The 20,577-nt window shown below is 41.9% G+C and overlaps 1 protein-coding gene across 2 annotated transcripts in view; it reads right to left on the bottom strand.

The window, feature by feature from the left end:
* Window positions 1-20,577, bottom strand: part of fasn (fatty acid synthase) — an 89,634-nt gene that overhangs the window by 52,515 nt on the left and 16,542 nt on the right. For both annotated transcript variants that reach the window (XM_068058167.1, XM_068058169.1), the window contains exons 4-17: window positions 19,740-19,913; window positions 18,491-18,691; window positions 17,885-18,007; window positions 16,163-16,278; window positions 14,591-14,725; window positions 12,629-13,088; window positions 11,499-11,686; window positions 11,222-11,411; window positions 8,879-8,973; window positions 4,969-5,103; window positions 3,938-4,141; window positions 3,183-3,298; window positions 697-872; window positions 273-464 (exon numbers count right to left, since the gene is read on the bottom strand). In XM_068058167.1, the coding sequence (XP_067914268.1) occupies window positions 273-464; window positions 697-872; window positions 3,183-3,298; window positions 3,938-4,141; window positions 4,969-5,103; window positions 8,879-8,973; window positions 11,222-11,411; window positions 11,499-11,686; window positions 12,629-13,088; window positions 14,591-14,725; window positions 16,163-16,278; window positions 17,885-18,007; window positions 18,491-18,691; window positions 19,740-19,913 (2,505 nt within the window). The remainder of the gene's footprint in view (window positions 1-272; window positions 465-696; window positions 873-3,182; window positions 3,299-3,937; window positions 4,142-4,968; window positions 5,104-8,878; window positions 8,974-11,221; window positions 11,412-11,498; window positions 11,687-12,628; window positions 13,089-14,590; window positions 14,726-16,162; window positions 16,279-17,884; window positions 18,008-18,490; window positions 18,692-19,739; window positions 19,914-20,577) is intronic.

Here is a 20,577-nt window from a genome sequence, read left to right as displayed (position 1 = left end):
ATAAATTTGAAATTCAATTTTTCCCTATTTCGTTCCTGAATAGTGCCACTGTTTTGTGCTGTTTTCCTATTTCTGTTGTAAATTAAAATTAAAATGTATGGAATGTTCCAGATTTAAGAAGCTCAATTCTTTTATTTACAATAATTATCATCCTATTTAAACAAAGTTCTTACACGGCCACATGCAGTAGGAGTGCAAGACCTTCATCCAGAGAAAGAACTGAATATGAAAACATTTAAAGCTACACAATTATAACATTCTGAATGTGGTACCTGTTTTTGGTAGGATTGTTGCCCTGTGTAAGACAATATCTTCAAATATTACTGGTGTCTGTTCCATAACAGCTCCAGTCACTCGTAACAGTGCTCGCCAGGCCAGAACTAGATATCCAGTGGCTGGATAAAGTACTCTCCCATCAATGCAGTGATCAACTATATAACTGTCAGGAGATTCAGGGTTCACATCTGAGGAGAGGGCGCAAATCAACAATAAACGTCAAAATAGACTAAAAGAATATCTAGCTATAGAAATTAAATTCAGTTTGAATTATGTAAGTTTTATTTTCCAGATGTTATGTTCTAGAAATATCTGAAAGATAGAAAGAGAACACAAACGTGTTTAATTTTCATTAGTACAGTGAAGTGCAGGCGATTTATTAGAGTTATCTAGGAGGTTTCTTACTGTGGAACAACTCACCAATATTAAATACAGTGGCAGATGCTAAACCTCCAGAACCTGAGGCAAAGTCCTCTGTCTTGGGTACGTCCCAGGTCTGGCTATGGTTCCACCTGATGCAGGGGGAAATTAAGGAGGTACCAGCAGGAATGGGATACTCCACAGGTGGGTATAACTTGTTGGAGTCCAGGTTCACTCTGTCATTTCAAAACAACATATGAACATTAAATGATTTCATGCCATTTAGATATGTCTATTGCTGTGTATATATGCAAGATCTCATCACATTTGCTCTGAGAACCAGTTTAAGCAGCATCTGTCAGTAAGCAGCAACAATTTACTGGGAACTGACCTGCTTTATCCAAAATTCAGCCGCAGACTCATTCCCTGTGTTATTATAGAAAGTGAAGATGGCTACAGGTTTCGTCATTTAAAATCAAAACTGGAACTCAATCTTGCAAACTTGTAATAATCAGGTGGTGTTTTTTCTTGGAGCACAGAAGGCCTAGATTCACCTGCTTCAGCACTCCTGCTGCATACCAGGGAGGCATATTAGAAAATTCTGCGCTCTCAGCCCATGGTATTAAAATCCACAGATGGAAAAGCATGGGCTGTGGCATGTAATATCTTGAAACGTGCACCTGCCAGAATACACCAGTGGAAAATCCAGGCTGCAATATCTGACCATTATAAATGTCAAATCTCTGCCAGGTCTTTATTTCCACATCATCACCTGTGCTATGACATAGATCAAGTCCTTGGGAAAGTCCTCAGATAGATCTTTTAAATGTCTGCCAAACATAAAATGGAATTACTTGGTAAGTATTTTTATTAGCTCACTACTTTGGGATCACTGAATTTCTTTTTCCAAGGATCAGAAATGGAACTCCCACATGTATTCCACTGAGGGAGTTGCCGCCAAGAAATTTGATTTCCTTTATTGTGTTTATTTTACCTTCAACAATTTTCAACCTGCTACAAATCCTAAATTCATATAACAGTCAAACCACACAAGTGCCAGGCAATGCTCATCTCCAACAAGAGAGAATCTTACCAACTCCCTTGACATTCAACGGCATTACCGTCACTGAATTCCCCACCATCAACATCCTGGAGATTACCATCAACCAGAAACTTAACTGAACCAGCCACATAAATAACATGGCTACAAGAGCAGGTTAGAAGCTGGGAATTCTGCAGTGAGTAATTCACCCCGACTCCCCAAAGCCTCTCCAGCATCTACAAGGCACAAGTCAGGAGTGTGATGGAATACTCTCCATTTGGCTGGACGGACGCAGCTCCAACAACACTCAGGAAGCTCGACATCATCCAAGACAAAAGTAGCCCGCTTGACTGACATCCCATCCACTCCTTCCACCACCAATGCAAAGGGGCAGCCATGTGCACCATCTACAAGATGCACTGCAGCAATCACCAAGGCACCCTCCGCAGCACCTTCCAAACCTACCATCTAGAAGGACAAGGGCAGTAAAACACATGGGAACACCACCACCTGTAAGCTCTCCTCCAAGTCACACACCATCCTGACTTGGAAACATATTGCCGTTCCTTCACTGTCACTGGGTCAAAATCCTGGAACTCCCTCCCTAACAGCACTGGGAGTGTATCAACACCACATAGGCTGCAGCTGTTCAAGAAGGCAGCTCACCACCACCTTCTCAAGGGCAACTTGGGATGGGCAATTGCCAATTCCCAAGAACGAATAAGAATAAAATACTGCTTCTATAACTGGGTAGTCTCTTCTAACATGTTAGTCACATAGCTCATCTTTTGAAACCTTGATCCTCCACTCCAGTTGTAGCTCTCAATCTCCCTCTCTTAACCCCTTTTGTTCATCACTTTCATTAATATCATTATAGCTCAGCTGTCGAGTCCCTTATCCTTGTTGTGGTTAGCTGGAGCCTAAAACTAGGATGTACCTTCTTGCTGAAGTGCTGTCCTTTGTCACCCTATAAGCCACAGGGTTTCTGAAGCCCACATTTGGCATTATCTAATCACTACCTCTTGATTTACTTTGTTCTTTGTCCTACACTTTTCACCCTTCATACTGTCCTGCACCAAAGATCTTGACCCTTCACCCCATTTGACCTCCATTTTGCCCACCAAAATTAGGAGCTGGCTGTTTGGAAAACAATCCAGCAGGCGGAGCAGCATATTGTTAGAGGACAGCAAGGAAACACCTTCAATCAGGCTGCCACTTTTAGCCAATAATGGTACTGTATTAATAGCAATCATGTGACATGCAGTTCATCTGTCCTATTGCTAAAACTGAAAGAAGCTAACTAGTGGTAAATGCTACCTCTCACCCTCTTGTCATGACTGGCTATTTGATTAAATGAGTAATGCAATGGAGAGGCAGCATTAGAAAATCCAGGCTTCTTACTGTGACTTGTGAGCAGCAAGTCATACAAATGATTTGCATGTGTTCCTACACAAATTTCAATTCTCAATTCACAATTCTCTTTCCCCGAAGATAAATCACTTACCCACTTGTGTAGATTTTTCCAATGTGTGTTAAGAAATACTCCAGGTTATTGTTGTGCCCTCGCTTCATCAGTGGTATCATAAGGCAGGATTGTTTCAAACTTCGTTTTAGAATTGCCTGAAGTAAAGAGCAAAATACTCATCAGGAGTTGCATTCACAATCTTTAACCTTTTACACTGAAACTCACGTTTAGCAATGACAAGTAACTTCCTACAGTTCCCTATCTAAAAGTGAACAATCTATTATCACACCAGCTATTGTACATGTCCTCAAAGTGTCAATAATCTGAAAGATAACTGGTCTACTGACAGTGTAAACACTTACTGTAACAAATTAGAAGAAGAATTAATAAATTTAGGTGCCAATATGGTTTTATTCTCAGTTATGTTCTCAGAAAGGCAACGACGCTGATTAAGACTTTGTGGCACAGTGTCAAAACTCACAGGACTTTGTAGACATGAAGAGAATTCCTTTAAATTAATATTTCATAACATGAAGCGAGTCGTCAAAATGTGCAGATGTGCATAATACAGGGAAACAAAACTACTAAATTCTGTGACAGCATAGATGTATTCTCTACACTAAACATTTTCTTGATGCTCATGAAACCACATGTATACTTTGGGAAAAAACCTTGTATTAAGTGAAATTCCCTCATCTTTTAAACCTTACAGTGAGCACATGCTCCAATACAGTGGGGCCTTTTGCAAATTCAATTCTACTTTTACTTCAGACTGTATGAAGAAAGGCATATACCTGAAGCAGGGCGTGAGCAGAAATCTCAACCACAACAGCGTTTTCTGGAATATGCTGCAGTCCTTCCTGGAACAGGACTGGGCTCACCAGGTTGTTGACATGATACTCAGCAGAGGAGAATTTAGCCAGGTCACTGCCCCATTTGGACTCTGGAATTGATGTACTGATCCAGCGAGCAGAACGAGGTTTCGGAACAGTTATAACCTGTCAGGAAGGTGACGGTGTGAAGAGAGCGAGGAAGAGGTGTGCAGAATCAGTGTACAATACAATGGGCACTCAATTATCCAAAACAGTCAAGAGGAAATATTCACAGGAAAATAATTTCTGAAGGATAATTCAAAATGTACCTCGACGAACCATTACCACAAGACTTCCTGGGCTAGAAATTCAGCTCCATGATGGCAGGGATTTCAGTGCTATGGGTACCAGTTTGTTCCCAAAATGGTGTCCACACTGTGTGCACACAATCCTGGTACTGGCTTGGCCCCATTTTGGTAAGGGCCAAACAAGAGGAATCCTTTACCCATGTCAGAAGGAGGCATTGGGCAATTAACATATGCAAATAAGGAGCCTAACACCTGCTTCTGCTCCGTCTTGTAACTTTGGTCTGCACCTGGGGCAGTCAGCACCAGAGCTGATTGCTTCCAGGAAAACCAGCACTAAGCAACACTGAACGAAAAAAAAAGGTTGGTGCTCATCTTAATCACCGCCAGCCCTGGTACCAAGATATCCGACCTCACTCCCGACTCTGACTGCTGGGCTCCCAAGATCTTCCCGGTCCTGTATCCATCCCCCAGAAGCACTCCGACGCCCTCCAACAATACCGCGATCACCCGTGGATTTCTTTTCCAACCTCCTCGTCCTTTCCCTCCCAACATTCTGTGCCCTGTCCACTGATTCCACATGCCTGACCTATATAATAAGTATCTTATGTGGAACATTATTGACGGCCTTCTGAAAGTCTATGTATACTACATCCACTCTTTCGGTTTCATCTTCAAAAGAATTATCCAACAAGATGACAGCCATACCTTCTGCAGTGCATTTAGAAGTGTTGGGGCAATGGAAGCCATGTAGTAAGAGTGGAACGCAACTCCTGCACTGCGAACCTCTTTTGCAAAGACGCCATCCTCCTTCAGTTTGGCCACAAATTTACTCACAGCTTCCTAAGACAGGAACAAAATAGAATCATATAATTTATACCACAGACGAAGGAGACCGATCAGTTTATTATGTCTGTAACTTTTCAACTGTGGCACAGTGTGGCTTTCGTGCAGAGAGTTCGACCGTTGACATGCTGTTCTCCCTTCGTCAGATACAGGAGAAATGCCGTGAACAACAGATGCCCCTCTACATTGCTTTCATTGATCTCACCAAAGCCTTTGACCTCGTCAGCAGACGTGGTCTCTTCAGCCTACTAGAAAAGATGGATGCCCACCAAAGCTACTAAGTATCATCACCTCATTCCATGACAATATGAAAGGCACAATTCAACATGGTGGCTCCTCATCAGAGCCCTTTCCTATCCTGAGTGGCGTGAAACAGGGCTGTGTTCTCGCACCCACACTTTTTGGGATTTTCTTCTCCCTGCTGCTTTCACATGCGTTCAAGTCTTCTGAAGAAGGAATTTTCCTCAACACAAGATCAGGGGGCAGGTTGTTCAACCTTGCCCGTCTAAGAGCGAAGTCCAAAGTACAGAAAGTCCTCATCAGGGAACTGCTCTTTGCTGATGAGGCTGCTTTAACATCTCACACTGAAGAGTGCCTGCAGAGTCTCATCGACAGGTTTGCGGCTGCCTGCAATGAATTTGGCCTAACCATCAGCCTCAAGAAAATGAACATCATGGGGCAGGATGTCAGAAATGCTCCATCCATCAATATTGGCGACCACGCTCTGGAAGTGGTTCAAGAGTTCACCTACCTAGGCTCAACTATCACCAGTAACCTGTCTCTAGATGCAGAAATCAACAAGTGCATGGGAAAGGCTTCCACTGCTATGTCCAGACTGGCCAAGAAAGTGTGGGAAAATGGCGCCCTGACACGGAACACAAAAGTCCGAGTGTATCAGGCCTGTGTCCTCAGTACCTTGCTCTATGGCAGTGAGGCCTGGACAACATATGTCAGCCAAGAGCGACGTCTCAATTCATTCCATCTTCGCTGCCTCCGGAGAATACTTGGCATCAGGTGGCAGGACCGTACCTCCAACACAGAAGTCCTCGAGGCGGCCAACATCCCCAGCTTATACACACTACTGAGTCAGCGGCGCTTGAGATGGCTTGGCCATGTGAGCCGCATGGAAGATGGCAGGATCCCCAAAGACACATTGTGCAGCGAGCTCGCCACTGGTATCAGACCCACCGGCCGTCCATGTCTCCGCTTTAAAGACGTCTGCAAACGCGACATGAAATCCTGTGACATTGATCACAAGTCGTGGGAGTCAGTTGCCAGCGTTCGCCAGAGCTGACGGGCAGCCATAAAGACGGGGTTAAAGTGTGGCGAGTCGAAGAGACTTAGTAGTTGGCAGGAAAAAAGACAAAAGCGCAAGGGGAGAGCCAACTGTGTAACAGCCCCGACAAACAAATTTCTCTGCAGCACCTGTAGAAGAGCCTGTCACTCTAGAATTGGCCTTTATAGCCACTCCAGGTGCTGCTTCACAAACCACTGACCACCTCCAGGCGCTTATCCATTGTCTCTGGGGATAAGGAGGCCAAAGAAGAACTTTTCAACTAGAAATATTTATTCTAATACCAATAACTTGCCATTTATAATCATTTTATATTCTTCCTTTTCAAATATTTATCCAATTCCCTTTTAAATGATGAATAGCCATTGCCTCAATAGTCACATGGGGTCCAACATTTTCGGGTGGAGTTTCTTGTTTTGGAGGCAATAAGCAAAATGGGTGCAATTTGAAAAACTGTTTCTCCCCCCCTTGAGTTTCCACTCACACTTATTTGTATAATCGCCAAAAGCAAAATGTGCCATGAACCAGCGTAGTTAAAATTTGCTTAAAAAATATTCCTAGATAGATTGAAGAGTGGTTGCTTGGTTAGGTTTGTTAGCTGAAAATGGATTTATCACAAAAAAATAAGCATTTTAAAATCACAGTATCATCCATCACCCGTAACACAATCTTAAATTACTAAAAATGACTTTTAAAAATATACAAAACTATTTTCTAGTTAGATTGGGGTGCAGCAGTAAGTTCCTCAGTAAATATTCAAAGAAAAAAATTTCTAAAAACAAAAAAACTTTTCAAAATTACCCATTAGTGTCCTTGCACCCAAAAGATCCAGCTCAATATTTGGAGCTTCCTTGAATGCCTGCAAACGAGCACAATTAGCAGAAACTCCCAATGGTGTGTTGTGCGTGCAGGGCCTGCTTTCTAGCGTGTTTCTTTTTTAAACTAGCACAAAAGATCACAGAAACCTGATTACACTGAACACAATTTGCACTTAAAAAGACACTCTCTTTTGCACCGGTTATGCCAATATCGGGCGAATTGCACCAAAAAATACCTAGCTCACGTGTAAACTCCAGTTCTTTATGTTCTAATAATATATTTTCTGAAAAAAATTATTTAGCTCCCCCTTCATTCTTCTTGTGTCTATACCTCCTTTCACCAATGCACTGATTAGTGGAAACAAACATTCCCTATTTACTAGCTCAAAATTTTTTGTAAAGTTTGAAATTAGATTAGGTCTATATTCAATCCCCTTTAACCTTCTCTGTTCCATTGAAAACAACCCCAATTGTTCACAGTGTTTCTTCAGAACTGTATTCATTCAATCCTGGTATCATTTCAATAATTATCAATGTGCCCTTTTTATGGTGAATATCTTCCAGTAGTGGACTGTCTAGAATTGCAAGTAATAGTCCAATTTTTTAATTCAACAAGGCCAGCATTTAATGCCCATTTCTAATTGCCCTTGAGAAGGGTGGTGGTGAGTCTCCTTTTTGGACTGCTGCAGTCTGTGTGGTGTAGGTACATCCACAGTGCTACAGGTAGGGAGTGCCAGGTATTTAACCCAGTGACAATGAAGGAATGGCAATATATTTCCAAATCAGGGTGGTATGTGACTTGGAAATGGTGGCGTTCCTATGTGCCTGCTGCCCTTCTCCTTCTAGGTGGTAGAGGCTGTGGATTTGGAAGGTGCTACCGAAGGAGCCTTGGTGAGTTGCTGCAGTGCATCTTGTATATGGTACACACTGCTGCCACTGTGCGCTGGTAGTGGAGGGAGTGAATGTTTAAGGTGGTGGATGCGGTGCGGATCAAGCAGGCTGCTTTGTCTTAGATGGTGTCGAGCTACTTGGGTGTTGTTGGAGCTGCACAAATCCAGGCAAGTGGAGGTATTCCATCACACCTCTGGCTTCTTCTATGTAAAACCATAATACCAAAGAGCTCACCAGGCTGACTACTTAGAACTTTTTAAGAGGAATGGAAAGGGCTGTATTGCTCAGCCTTGCACTGGATAAGCTCACCAAGAATCTAAAGTAGCATAGTGATTATGTTACTGGACTAAATGATCCCAAGACAGGAGTTCAAATCCTACCACAGTAGCTGGGGAATTTAAATTCAGTTAACTAAACAAATCTGGAATGAAAAGGTAGCATTAGTAATGATGACCATGAAACTACTAGAATGTCCTTTAGAGGGAAATCTGCCCTCCTTTACCTGGCCTGAATTATATGTAGCTCCAGCACTGCAGTCGACTTTTACCTGCCCTCTGAAGTGGCCGAGTAAGCCACTCAGTCATATCGGGATGGGCAATAAATGATCTTACCATCAATGTCCACATCCATTGAATGAATCAAAAAAAAAAAGAGCCTTGACCCAGGCCCGTTTTTACTTTAGAAGTTCGATCAAGCATTTTAGACATAAAGTTAACAATTTCCTTAAATGAAGTAGAGACTCCTCATTACCACCTGTTCTGTTTCCTACCTGTGGTCCAGAGATGGTGACAGTATCCTCTGCATTGTGGCAGGCTGGGACCACCCCTTCTGGACACTGTGCCTTACACTCCATCCAAGTCAGTCCTGTCAGATATTGAAACAATACAATATTATAATTTAGTTACGCGTTCCAAATTGCTATTCTTCCTTGCATTGCCAATACTCACAGATTGTGACCAGGATTTTTTGATATACTATATTTCCTGTAAGCACTTGGTCACTTTCCTATATGTTGGTCTGAATTCATCCATAACTGGATATGTATCAAGATCAGTATGTCAGTAGTTTTGCAGCTTACTTTCCAGTGTCCAATTAATAAACACATTGTCCCTGTAAATTTTGGGAACTTGCCTTCAAACTTTCTTACAGGTACTAAATCTTCTTTTGAACTGGGTAATTTTTTTATTTGTGCTTATCTTGGTGCTGAATATCAATGTGAAGAATGGAACCTTTCCATTGTTGGCACTCCGGGATCAGTATCAGGCAATTCCTGGTCAAGAATAGAGAGATTAAAGCTTCCCCTGATCTGGCACAACAATACGTCGGTACCTTGACTTTGGAAAATCCTCCCCTATCCTATTAGTATGATTTTATCACTTAATTTCTGCCAAACAAATGAACAATTCTCCTGGTTTGGAGCTGGTTCAAGTCAATTTCTTTCTGATTACTTCTACTTTTGAGTTTTTTATTTATTTAGAGATACAGCACTGAAACAGGCCCTTCGGCCCACCGAGTCTGTGCTGACCATCAACCACCCATTTATACTAATCCTACACTAATCCCATATTCCTATCACATCCCCACCTACCTACACTAGGGGCAATTTATAATGGCCAATTTACCTATCAACCTGCAAGTCTTTGGCTGTGGGAGGAAACCGGAGTACCCGGCGAAAACCCACGCGGTCACAGGGAGAACTTGCAAACTCCGCAGAGGCAGTACCCAGAATTGAACCCGGGTCGCTGGAGCTGTGAGACTGCGGTGCTAACCACTACGCCACTGTGCCGTTGCGTTTTGTACTCAAGATGAGGGATGTTACAGATGAGGATTGGAACACTTTCCATTTCAGACACCCAGTGAGGGCACCAATACTTCCAAGCCAGGTATAGCACAGTTAGATGCAATCAGAAGCTCCCTCTACTTTACCTTCACAGCATGCATCTCCTCCAGCCCTACAACCCGCCGAGATATCTGTGCTCCCCCTATTCCCGCATCCTCGATTTTAATCGCTCTGCCCTTCAGCTGCCAAGGCCTTACGCTGTAGAATTCCCTCCCTTAAGCTCTTTGCTTCTCTACATCTCTTTCCTCATTTAAGTTGTTCCTTAATGCTTACCTCTTTGACAAAGCTTTTCATCATCTACCCTAGTGTCTCCTTTTGTGACTCGTGTCAAATTTTGTTTGATAATGCTCCTGTGAAGTGCCTTGGGGTGTTTTACAACATCAAAGGCACTATATAAATACAAGTTGTTGTTGTGCTTCCAGCCCAACCTCAAAACAACACCTCCTAATGTACAATTGTAATCATTTCCATGTTTTATGACTGCAATTGTATGAGCTCTCTGAGGGAGATTAACTATTTAGCACCAATAAGTGTTGAATTAGGAGTAGTTTGCTTGTTGCAATGCTCACCAGAACTGGATTGATTCCATCCAAACTCATTTCATGCAAGGTCTCCTCAGCCAGCAGAGATTTCATTACATCAGTTTGGGCTCGATTCATAAGAGTGTTCAAACTCATTTCAGGTTGAACCCCAACAGCCAGGAGTGAGGGGACTAAATTTGAACCAGTCCTTATTTCTGGCATAAAATGAACAGCAACACCATTCCATCCTTAAACTTGAACATAAACTGTGCATCATTAATAAAGTGCATTTGACCTCTTGCCCATTTCATTGTCCCTCTCAGTTCATTAGATCAGGTTGTCTCCAATTCCCACCCCTCCTGATGCTGTTGATACCTTGCTAGGGTCCAATTACATAGCTGCAGGTCATGTATACACCTCGACACGAGTGGTAGCAGGATTTTCACCTAGAGGTATCACTGACAAACCTGTCCTTATCCAACAGATTTGACCTCCGTGCCTGCGCTGTTCCAGCTATCTCCACTGGATTGTGTTCAGCAGCAAGAACCCTGGACAGCTGTGCCCTTCCTAACTCAGGCATGCTGGAGCCATTGTACCAAAGCTCCAATTGAGATCAATGGATTGACAGCAGTCAACCAGAGACTTTCACGGTCTATATGCTTCAGTTGCTCATTGGATAAACTTGCTGAACCGTCAGGCGAACTCAATAGTTTTGCTTTTGAAACTTATGATATGAAATCCAATCACTTACCAACAGCAGCCATTGCCCCTGGTGGTAGCTTGGCCTCCTTGATGCATCGCCCCCTCCAGTAGGCTGCTAATATAACTTCTTCACGTGTCAATGAATCATCAGCATATCCACAGGCCAGCTCACCCACTGAATGCCCAACAATGCCATCTGGTTGCAGACCCATAGCCTTCAACATGTCTATTTGAGCGATCTGTAGTTAAAAGCAGAATGATAAAGTCAACTTACAGAATTTTTTTTTCAAATGTTAAGATTTTTGCAATAACAGAGTGTTTCTTACCTGAATGGCAGCAAGGGCTACAAAGGAGTGCACAGTATCATCAAATGTTGTGTCATCAGTGCTCATAAGGAGTTTGGATACTTTCAATCCAGTTGTTTCCAGTGCTTTGTCTGAACGTAGAATGGATTCATGAAATATGTCCAATTTCATCAGAGTACGGCCCATTCCGATCCACTGAGCTCCCATGCCTGGGGGAACAATATCACATCAATAGAAATATCATCCCAGCAGTATTCAGTCGATATAATGTACAAGACTACTTATATTTTTCTGGTTGGTGCCAAGGCACAAAAAGAGGTACTGGATCCTCACTGAGTCAACAGACCAGGTTGCTGATTTACGTTGTGGTTGATCATCAGATGTAACATCATTAATCCATCAAAGTGCAAGGAAATCATTCAAATGGGGGTTTCTTTAACCATGTGTAGAGTTCTTAGCAACAAAAAAACATTCAAGCAGGAGGACCTAAAAAGGGTAGAGGGCCAAAGTAGGCCTCCTAACCCCTTAAATCTTCCAGCTATAAAAAGTAGACATTAAGTACAATTACAGACTAGCAAAAAATGTCCTACTAGATTAAAGAAATAGTCAGTTGAGTAACTCAAACTCTCAATCACCGTCTCACATCAAAGAAAGAAATGACCTCATATTCACCAAAATAAAGAACATTAATGCATTCCCACAACCACCAGCTGCAGCACCACCCCCCCCCCCCCAACCCCCACCCACCCCTCAACGTCTGGTTTAGGTCCCATTGTACCATGCTTCACTGCTAGGCCCAAACAATAGCAGTTAACCTGCGCCCAGTCCTCTCATCAACACTCCTGTTGCTTCAGTGCTAAAATTATAGTTCTTGTCTGAGTTCATAAATAATATTTTGAGAGCATTTATTTTGTGTGAATTCTATCAGACAGTCCCAAATTCAGGTAAAGGCCAATTGTATCCCAGTTTCAATTTTCATTACCGAGAATCAAAATCCAAAGTTTTTCCCAAACACAATCCAAGGTTAAACATGACCATGCATTGTGACAAAATTTACAAGACACTGAAATGTCTTAGTTATTCTCATCAATTCTAACAATATCACTACTACTAACTCCTCTCTATTCACTGGAGCTTTTAAAGGCACCAACCTGAACAAATATACCAAAGTGATCTTCCAGAAAACTGCACTTGCTGTACTTCTTTAGCATCCATTTCACTCCCAACCAGGGTGTAACCTCGGAATGGCATTGCGGAAACAGGCACTGTAGAAATATCATTCAGCAAGCTCAAAAAATTGACATCATTGCTGTGTTGCCTGCTTTGTTCAATCAGAGTTTCAACGGCTTCAGGTGTACGGCCACATACTTGGACGAGGCGCGGAAAAGCCAGGGGTACTGAAGGACAAACTCTTTTTACATTGGGGCGCAAAATGACATGAACATTGGAACCTCCAAATCCAAACGAATTAACTCCCACAATTCCACCATTCACTGGGATAGGTTCAGTTACTACTCGGATACATCCATTCTGCAGAGCTGGAACATCAGGGTTGGGAGTTTTATAGTGCATATTGGGAGCCCATAAACCATGTTCCAGAGATAGCACAACCTGACATGGGAAAAAGGAAGCAAGACTTCCATTAAAATTAATCTCAAGGTTAAAAATCACCTAATATGTAGATAGATCAATAATAGAAGGTTCACCAATGATCTGCAGCTTTCATGGAAAAATTCAATCCCTAAAACACACAAACAAATCCTGGAAAATGACAGAAATCCATGTGCTAATCAAAATCTGCCTCATTCAGTCACCATTCAGTAGTGGCTTTGCTGATTACTTCACATAAATTATTCAAATACATTTTTTTTTTCAGGAACCACAATTCAAATGATAAAATATACTTCCTTGTAATTTCTCTATTATAGTACTGTGCAGACAACAATATGAGAAAGCCATATGTTTACTGTAAAACTGGCTCTCTATACAAATCTCAATGAAATTAAAAGAACACATCCTATAAAAGGTGTCTTCTCAATAATGAAATGAATTTGAAAACAGAACAAAATAACACATCATTGAATTTATTTTGTATTATTTCCCCTTCCTATATTTCGGGCCCTCTATTCCCAGGCCTCTGACAGTGACAGGATGGTGATGTAGTGGTAATGAGACTGAACCAGTAAATCCAGAGGCCCAGGCTACTGCCCTGGGAACACAGATTCAAATATCACCATGGAAACTGGTGGAATTTAAATTCAATTAATTAATAAAAATCTAGAACAGAAAGCTAGTCTTAGTAGTGGTGCCACTAAACTATCATCTACCCATCTGGTTCACTAATGTCCTTTAGGGAAGGAAATCTGCTGTCCTTCCCTGGTCTGGCCTACATGTGACTCCAGACCCAAAGCAATGTGGTTGACTCTTAACTGAACTTTGAGATGGCCTAGCAAGCCACTCAGTTGTTAAGGGCAATTAGGGATAGGCAACAAATGCTAGCCTTGCCAGTGTCACCCACATCCCATGAAAGAATAAAAAAAATTACTCTCGCTCCCTGAGGAACAGCTACCATCTTCTGCACCACACCTCTCCAAAAATGAAAAAGAGCTGGGATGAGGAATTTACCATGTGGTTCAAACGTGTGGAGATTCAATGAGTTGTGCGATCATAATACTGTGCAACTCTTACTAACCCAAGTTCATATTTTTAAGCCTTTCTCACTCCTCCTTCTTCCTGATAAATCTCTTTTCACATACATACACATCCATAATTTGAGTCTTTATAATAATTTTATTCTGTAAGAAATCTGAACCAATCTTTCAACTCAAGTGCATTCGATAAATCTTTAGCTCTGATTGACACAAAGTTTATTTCATACATAAACAGAAACACTCCAATGCTCATAAACATTGACACATTTTAATGGATAAATAAAATAGTGCCCTCTTTTGAAATTTCAACTAGCTTCCGGAGAACTAGATGGTTCTTATTTTCAAAGTATATTTATCCATACAGTTCACAGATTAGAAAAACTCATTTTCCGGCTACTGTAATATAGAACATTGTTTTCATCCACCTCAATAACCCAAAGGGTAAAACAATAGGTGACTTGCCTTTGCTAAAGCAGACAATCCTGATGCAGGTTCTGGGTGGCCCATATTTGATTTTGTTGATCCCAACAATAATGGCTTGCGATCAAATTGGCAGAAAACATTCACAATTCCATTCAATTCCTGTGGGTCACCAACCTATATAAACAAAATTGAGCATTTAATAGCCATATGCCTGCACTCAGGCTCCCTTTATTTTGGCCTGCTACTTCTTAAGCCCACCTACCCTTTGAACCTTGCAGACAAGTGATGGCAAGCCCAGCACCGGGCCTTCGTTATGCTGGCTGCTGAAGTTGAAGTACTGTATGAGATTAGTGTTAGGAGGGTTGCCCTCTGCACCAGTCCACCATCCCATAGATCAGCATTGCAGCAAGCCTGCAAGAAGACACAGCCAGGTTTCAGGCTGCAGCTGATCGTGACTGCACATGGTAGCTGCTGGTGCCTTACAGCAAATCACAGTTCAGTATCTGCTCCTCTACTGACCTAGACCTCGGGATGACTGCTTGTGGGAAACTACCAGCTATCTTTGCTGCTGATGGGTTGAGATGCTTCTGGGCGGCACAGTGGCGCAGTGGTTAGCACCGCAGCCTCACAGCTCCAGCGACCCGGGTTCAATTCTGGGTACTGCCTGTGTGGAGTTTGCAAGTTCTCCCTGAGTCTGCATGGGTTTTCTCCGGGTGCTCCGGTTTCCTCCCACAAACCAAAAGACTTGCAGGTTTTTAGGTAAATTGGCCATTATAAATTGCCCCTAGTATAGGTAGGTGGTAGGGAAATATAGGGACAGGTGGGGATGTGGTAGGAATATGGGATTAGTGCAAGATTAGTATAAATGGGTGGTTGATGGTCGGCACAGACTCGGTGGGCCGAAGGGCCTGTTTCAGTGCTGTATCTCTAAAACTAAAAACTATAAAACTGAAGTGTTCTCCAGATTGTTGTCTCTCTCCTTTTAAACACTCCCCTTTACTTGTACACATCCCATTGAATTTGACTTACACATAAGATTCCTCAACAGTGATATCATCTCTAAACCCATCTGACTTTGCTCCAGGAGTTCTGAATAATTTATGCAAATAAGGTTAGAATGCAAAATTTACACTTGCAATCCAGGCAGGTCTTAAAGGAAAATTGTTGATATGTTTATGTTTAGAGATACAGCACTGAAACAGGCCCTTCGGCCCACCGAGTCTGTGCCGAACATCAACCACCCATTTATACTAATCCTACACTAATTCCATATTCCTACCACATCCCCACCTGTCCCTATATTTCCCTACCACCTACCTATACTAGGGGCATTTTATAATGGCCAATTTACCCATCAATGAAAAGCATCCCCATGATGTTAGCATGTCATTATGCACCTTATTTACATGTACAAGTGGCTGCTTCATCTGGCAATTACAGTGGAAAATCAGACGTGCGCTAAAATGAACTTGGATCTAGCGTTCTGGGACCTGCTCCATCTTCTGTCCCTGCCTGATTACCGACCACAAAATAGCAGAGCACTACAGGAAGTTTGGGTCATGAAGTCACGCAATTGTGTTGTGCACTGTCAAGACAGTTAAATGGACAGACCTTGGTTCCTGTGCCATGTGCTTCAACATATTCCACGTCAGCTGGCGAGATACCAGCTTCCTCATATACAGTTTTCATTAACCTCTGCTGCATTTCTCCAGAGGGGAACGTTACACCTGTAGGCAGAAACCATAGTAACAAAATTCTCATTCCAATAGGGTAAAACTGTTCAACAATAATGTGTTATTGTAAATAAACACCACACAGTCTGTACCACTTTACATCCATTAAACTCTCAATAACATGACACCCTATAAATAGAATACACACCTGTAAGCTGCGGCTTGCAAAAAAAAAACACTTCTTTTGCTTTCTTCCAACCTTTCCTAAACCAGAGCTACTGCCTTATAATAACAGATGACATTAACTAAGAAAAGTGGGATGATAAAGCCATTCCCACCCTCAGAAGTAGTTGGTGGGACAATAAAAAATAACTTTGCGAGCAGAATGATATTCTGTTGTTTATGTCCCCTGTTTTGCCAATGCACATAGGGAGCTGAGCAGAAGTGTGCAAGGTAGGCTGGATTTGCTCCCCTGCTGACCCCAATAGCTAATGTATCTTCCCATCTGGAAGCAAACAATATTGTCAACACTTTTCAGGGACCCCATTGGTAACTCAACATAATCCTCAAGGTTCCCATCCATTATTTTCAGCTGCTAATCTGTTATTCCAGGCCTGTATGAGAGATTTGTCCAGGAACAATTTTAGTAAAGGGGAAATCATACTTCTTAGGAATACACTCATAAATTTCAGTACTTTCAAGAGGTCACTTTGTTGAAATGTTCCCACTTATCTTTTATTGATGAACTGCAGTAAAACTGTTATCACCAATTAGATAGCAATTCAAGTCTATTTTATTTGAACACAGAATTTAAAAAGTTCAAGGTAAATCAAGACTAAGATTCATGAAGTTCTCAAATACAATTTACTTTTGGGTCATAATTTTTCAGCACTAAAAACAAATTGCGTTATCTCCATTTTAAATCAGAAAAACAGTTAAGCCACTGACTTATAGAATCCTGCCGCTTGACACAGTTGACACGATACTTCAACTGCTACAGATACCTTGGACTGTTTTGTCTCATAAAGCTCAAGTGCAATGGCAAATTAATAACCGTGTATAGGCAAGCAAAGGCATCCATGACCTGTTGTTAAATGTACGAATTATCTGTTCAGTGAAAACAGGGACTTGACTATTAAAAGATATTCTAGTGGGACTTCCGACACTGTTTTCATGAATGTGTTTACATAGCTATATAGAACTCACATATTTATCTACTGCATCACCACCTTTCAAGGCTTCAGGAGATGATCCTCACTCAACTAATTGGATTTATTCTTACATTACTGTTGGAAGGGATTTATAATCCTTTAGCGTCATACATGTAACCTTTCTCTCTTCCTCCCAGCCCCATCACCCACCCTATCCAGTTAGAAATATGCTTTATCTGCAGGACTTTATATAACAGAGCACAGACCAAGCAAAGTTTGTGGCATATTGTATACCACCAGAACTTTTTCTTTCACTGTATACTTACAAAAAGCTGTTTTCTTTTTCAAGAATTGAACTATACTACCTAACTTTTAAAATTAAAAAGAAAATTATTTCAATGCAAAGTTTAGAGGTTTGAGCTGGTCTGAGCACTCAGGGCAAAATGTGACCGATTTAAACCTTTGTCCCCCTAAATGATTGCACAATAAAATGTTAAAATCCATCACACCTTGTTCTTTATAACCATCAGTGTTGCTTCCTGCATTAACAACTGTAGCATAAACTCGTTTGGCTGCTGATCTCTTGGTCAAAAGGACAACCACAGCTGCTTCAGACCGACAGTATCCATTACCTGAAAATAGAAGCAAATATGACTTTATATATTTTGGGATGAGCTCTTTTCAAGAGGAAATTGACAAAAAAAAAAACTATTCTTTATGGTCTATGGATTGCCAAATAATAAATAAGAACCAAAAACACAAGCAATAATGTACAATGCTAATTGATTCAGCAATTGCAATACAATTAGAGTGAAGAAAAACTGAAAATAGCTCCATAGAGGAGTCATCATACATTGGTAGAAGGCAAGGTCACATGATTCAACCTAAACTGTCTTAAATTCTTCGGTGTTTATAATTGTCCCATTTCAGTTCCCTCTGGGTTAGCAGAAGACAACAAATGAATCACAATTCTGAAGTTAAAATACTCTAGAGAGGAAAATCAATGAATAGCTTTTTCATGTACAAGAGCATTTAAATATCATTTTTCAAATGTAAGTTTATAACATTTCAGACTCTCAATGAAAAGAAAAATCTCACTGTTTTAATTCTCCTACCTGAAGCATCAAAGGACTTGCATGATCCATCGGGACTGAGCATACCCAGTTTCATAAATTGTACTGATGTATTGGGTTTTAGCAAGAGGTTGACTCCACCAATAAGGGCAGCATCACACTGGCCATGCCGAATTGCCTGAAAGGCATTTTCCAGTGCCAGCAAGCTGGATGAGCAGGCCGTATCGATGGAACTACTGGGCCCTAAAATCCAGATGAAAAAGCAAGTTATTTGCAGCATTCCACCAACATATCTGTGAGGTGTCGAGACATAATGCTCTAACCATCATAGTGTGGGGCAAGCTTGAGAGACCAGCTGGTCTTCTCCTGGCCCTTAATTCTGTATGTTCACATATTCCTTTGTTTTCACTTCTCTCAATCTCTCTGGTGCCCAAAGACCATAGGTTGAATTTTAACCTAAAAAAAAGCAGGTTTGGGTCAGGTGGGGGGGTTAAAGTCTCAAAAATCTATTTCCCAACCCAACCGCCCACACCCTCCCACAACCCGCCCATTTCCAGTTTTAACTGAGGTCAGAAGGCGGGCAGGTGACCAAACTGATCCAAGGAGGCAGGTTACAAATTTAAACATGATAAATGAGTCTGCGAGCCTCACGGTCATTCAGCTTTCCAACTTTAACTGCTGTTGACCGGAGAACCCAGCAGCCTCACTGTGTCAAGGACTTGGTGGATTCAGGAGGCGTGCCTTCATGCCCAGGTACCCACCTGAGAAACCCTTCCCCCCCACTTTCCCCACCCCGAGGCCTCCGATCCCACCATGAGGCCTTCAATGCACCTCCCCACCCGCAAACTAGGCCTCCTTCCACCCGCCCAACCATGAGGACCCCGATTCACCTTCAACATGATCGACATTCCCCCCACCCCCACGCCACCTTTGATCAACCCCCCCTCCCCCCCCAGCATGGACTTAGCTGCTGCTGCCATGCTCACTGACTGGCTCCGCCTGACTGGAAGCCCAGCTTGTCTGGGCAGGGAAAAGATAAATGATGTCAGTGCAACATGTACTGTTAAATCTCCCTGCTGGTCATGTCAGGAAAAATTCTGCCCTATGCGATTACTACTTGTGAGTTTCCAATGACAGGAACCAATCTCTTAACAAAATTTATTCTTTTGCATAACCATCAAAAGATATTATACATGACTAGTGGCAGTCATGGAAGTGAATAATAAAATAATTCACATAAAATAACATTTACTGTGAATCATATTTTTTTTTTAAATTGAAGCTTCCTCACCTTTCAAGTCAAAAAAGTACGATAGCCTGTTTGCAAACATGGCGTGTTGACATCCAGTCATGCTGTAGCCTAGCAATTCTTCAGGGTCTCTACTGAAGGCTTCAGCTGCCTCAGAGCCACTCACACCAATCCAAACTCCAGTATTGGTACCTCGCAGAGCAGTAGGGTTTATTCCTAAAGAACAGACATAAAATAAACTGGCTTATTTCAAAGTCATAAAAATGGGCTGATTCAAAATGAAAAGAGGAAGCAGATAGTCACATTAAAAGTTCCCAGTTCCAGCAGACCCAATGTGGAATAGCATAAAAAATACAATGCAACAGGGCAAACTGCAGGGTGTATGACCCGTGCATGAAGGATCCAGCACCTTCCTAATAGGTTGGTTTCAGAGATTGAGAGAAGCTACTCTTGAGGGAGGGGGAGAGTTATGTTCCTTGAAGCTGTGCCTTACTGCAAAAAACAGGAAGCAATAGTTTTACATAATTGCCATACTTTTGGCAACTATTGGGGGGGGAGGGAGGGGGGGAAAGGGAGGATCTTAATGGAACATTAGGCAGCCAAATCAAATGGCATGAAAGGATAAGGATACAAGGAGGAGGCATGAGACGTATGTACAACTGGTGTTCTGCAGCCAGGTGATTATTTTGTTCTTCAGACATGCTAATTATTAATAAACCATCTTATTATTCCTTCTAAATTTTTAATACTTCAGAACAATGGGCTGGAGCATTTCAGCTATGAAGACAGACTGGATAGGCTGGGGTTGTTTTCCTTTGAACGGAGATGGCTGAGGGGGACCTGATTGAGGTATACAAAATTATGAGGCACACTGATAGGA

Source organism: Heterodontus francisci, chromosome 26 (assembly GCF_036365525.1).
Source record: "Heterodontus francisci isolate sHetFra1 chromosome 26, sHetFra1.hap1, whole genome shotgun sequence".
Lineage (NCBI taxonomy): Eukaryota > Metazoa > Chordata > Chondrichthyes > Heterodontiformes > Heterodontidae > Heterodontus > Heterodontus francisci.
The sequence above is the reverse complement of the archived record's forward strand: the minus strand, read 5'-3'. Positions and strand labels throughout refer to the sequence as shown.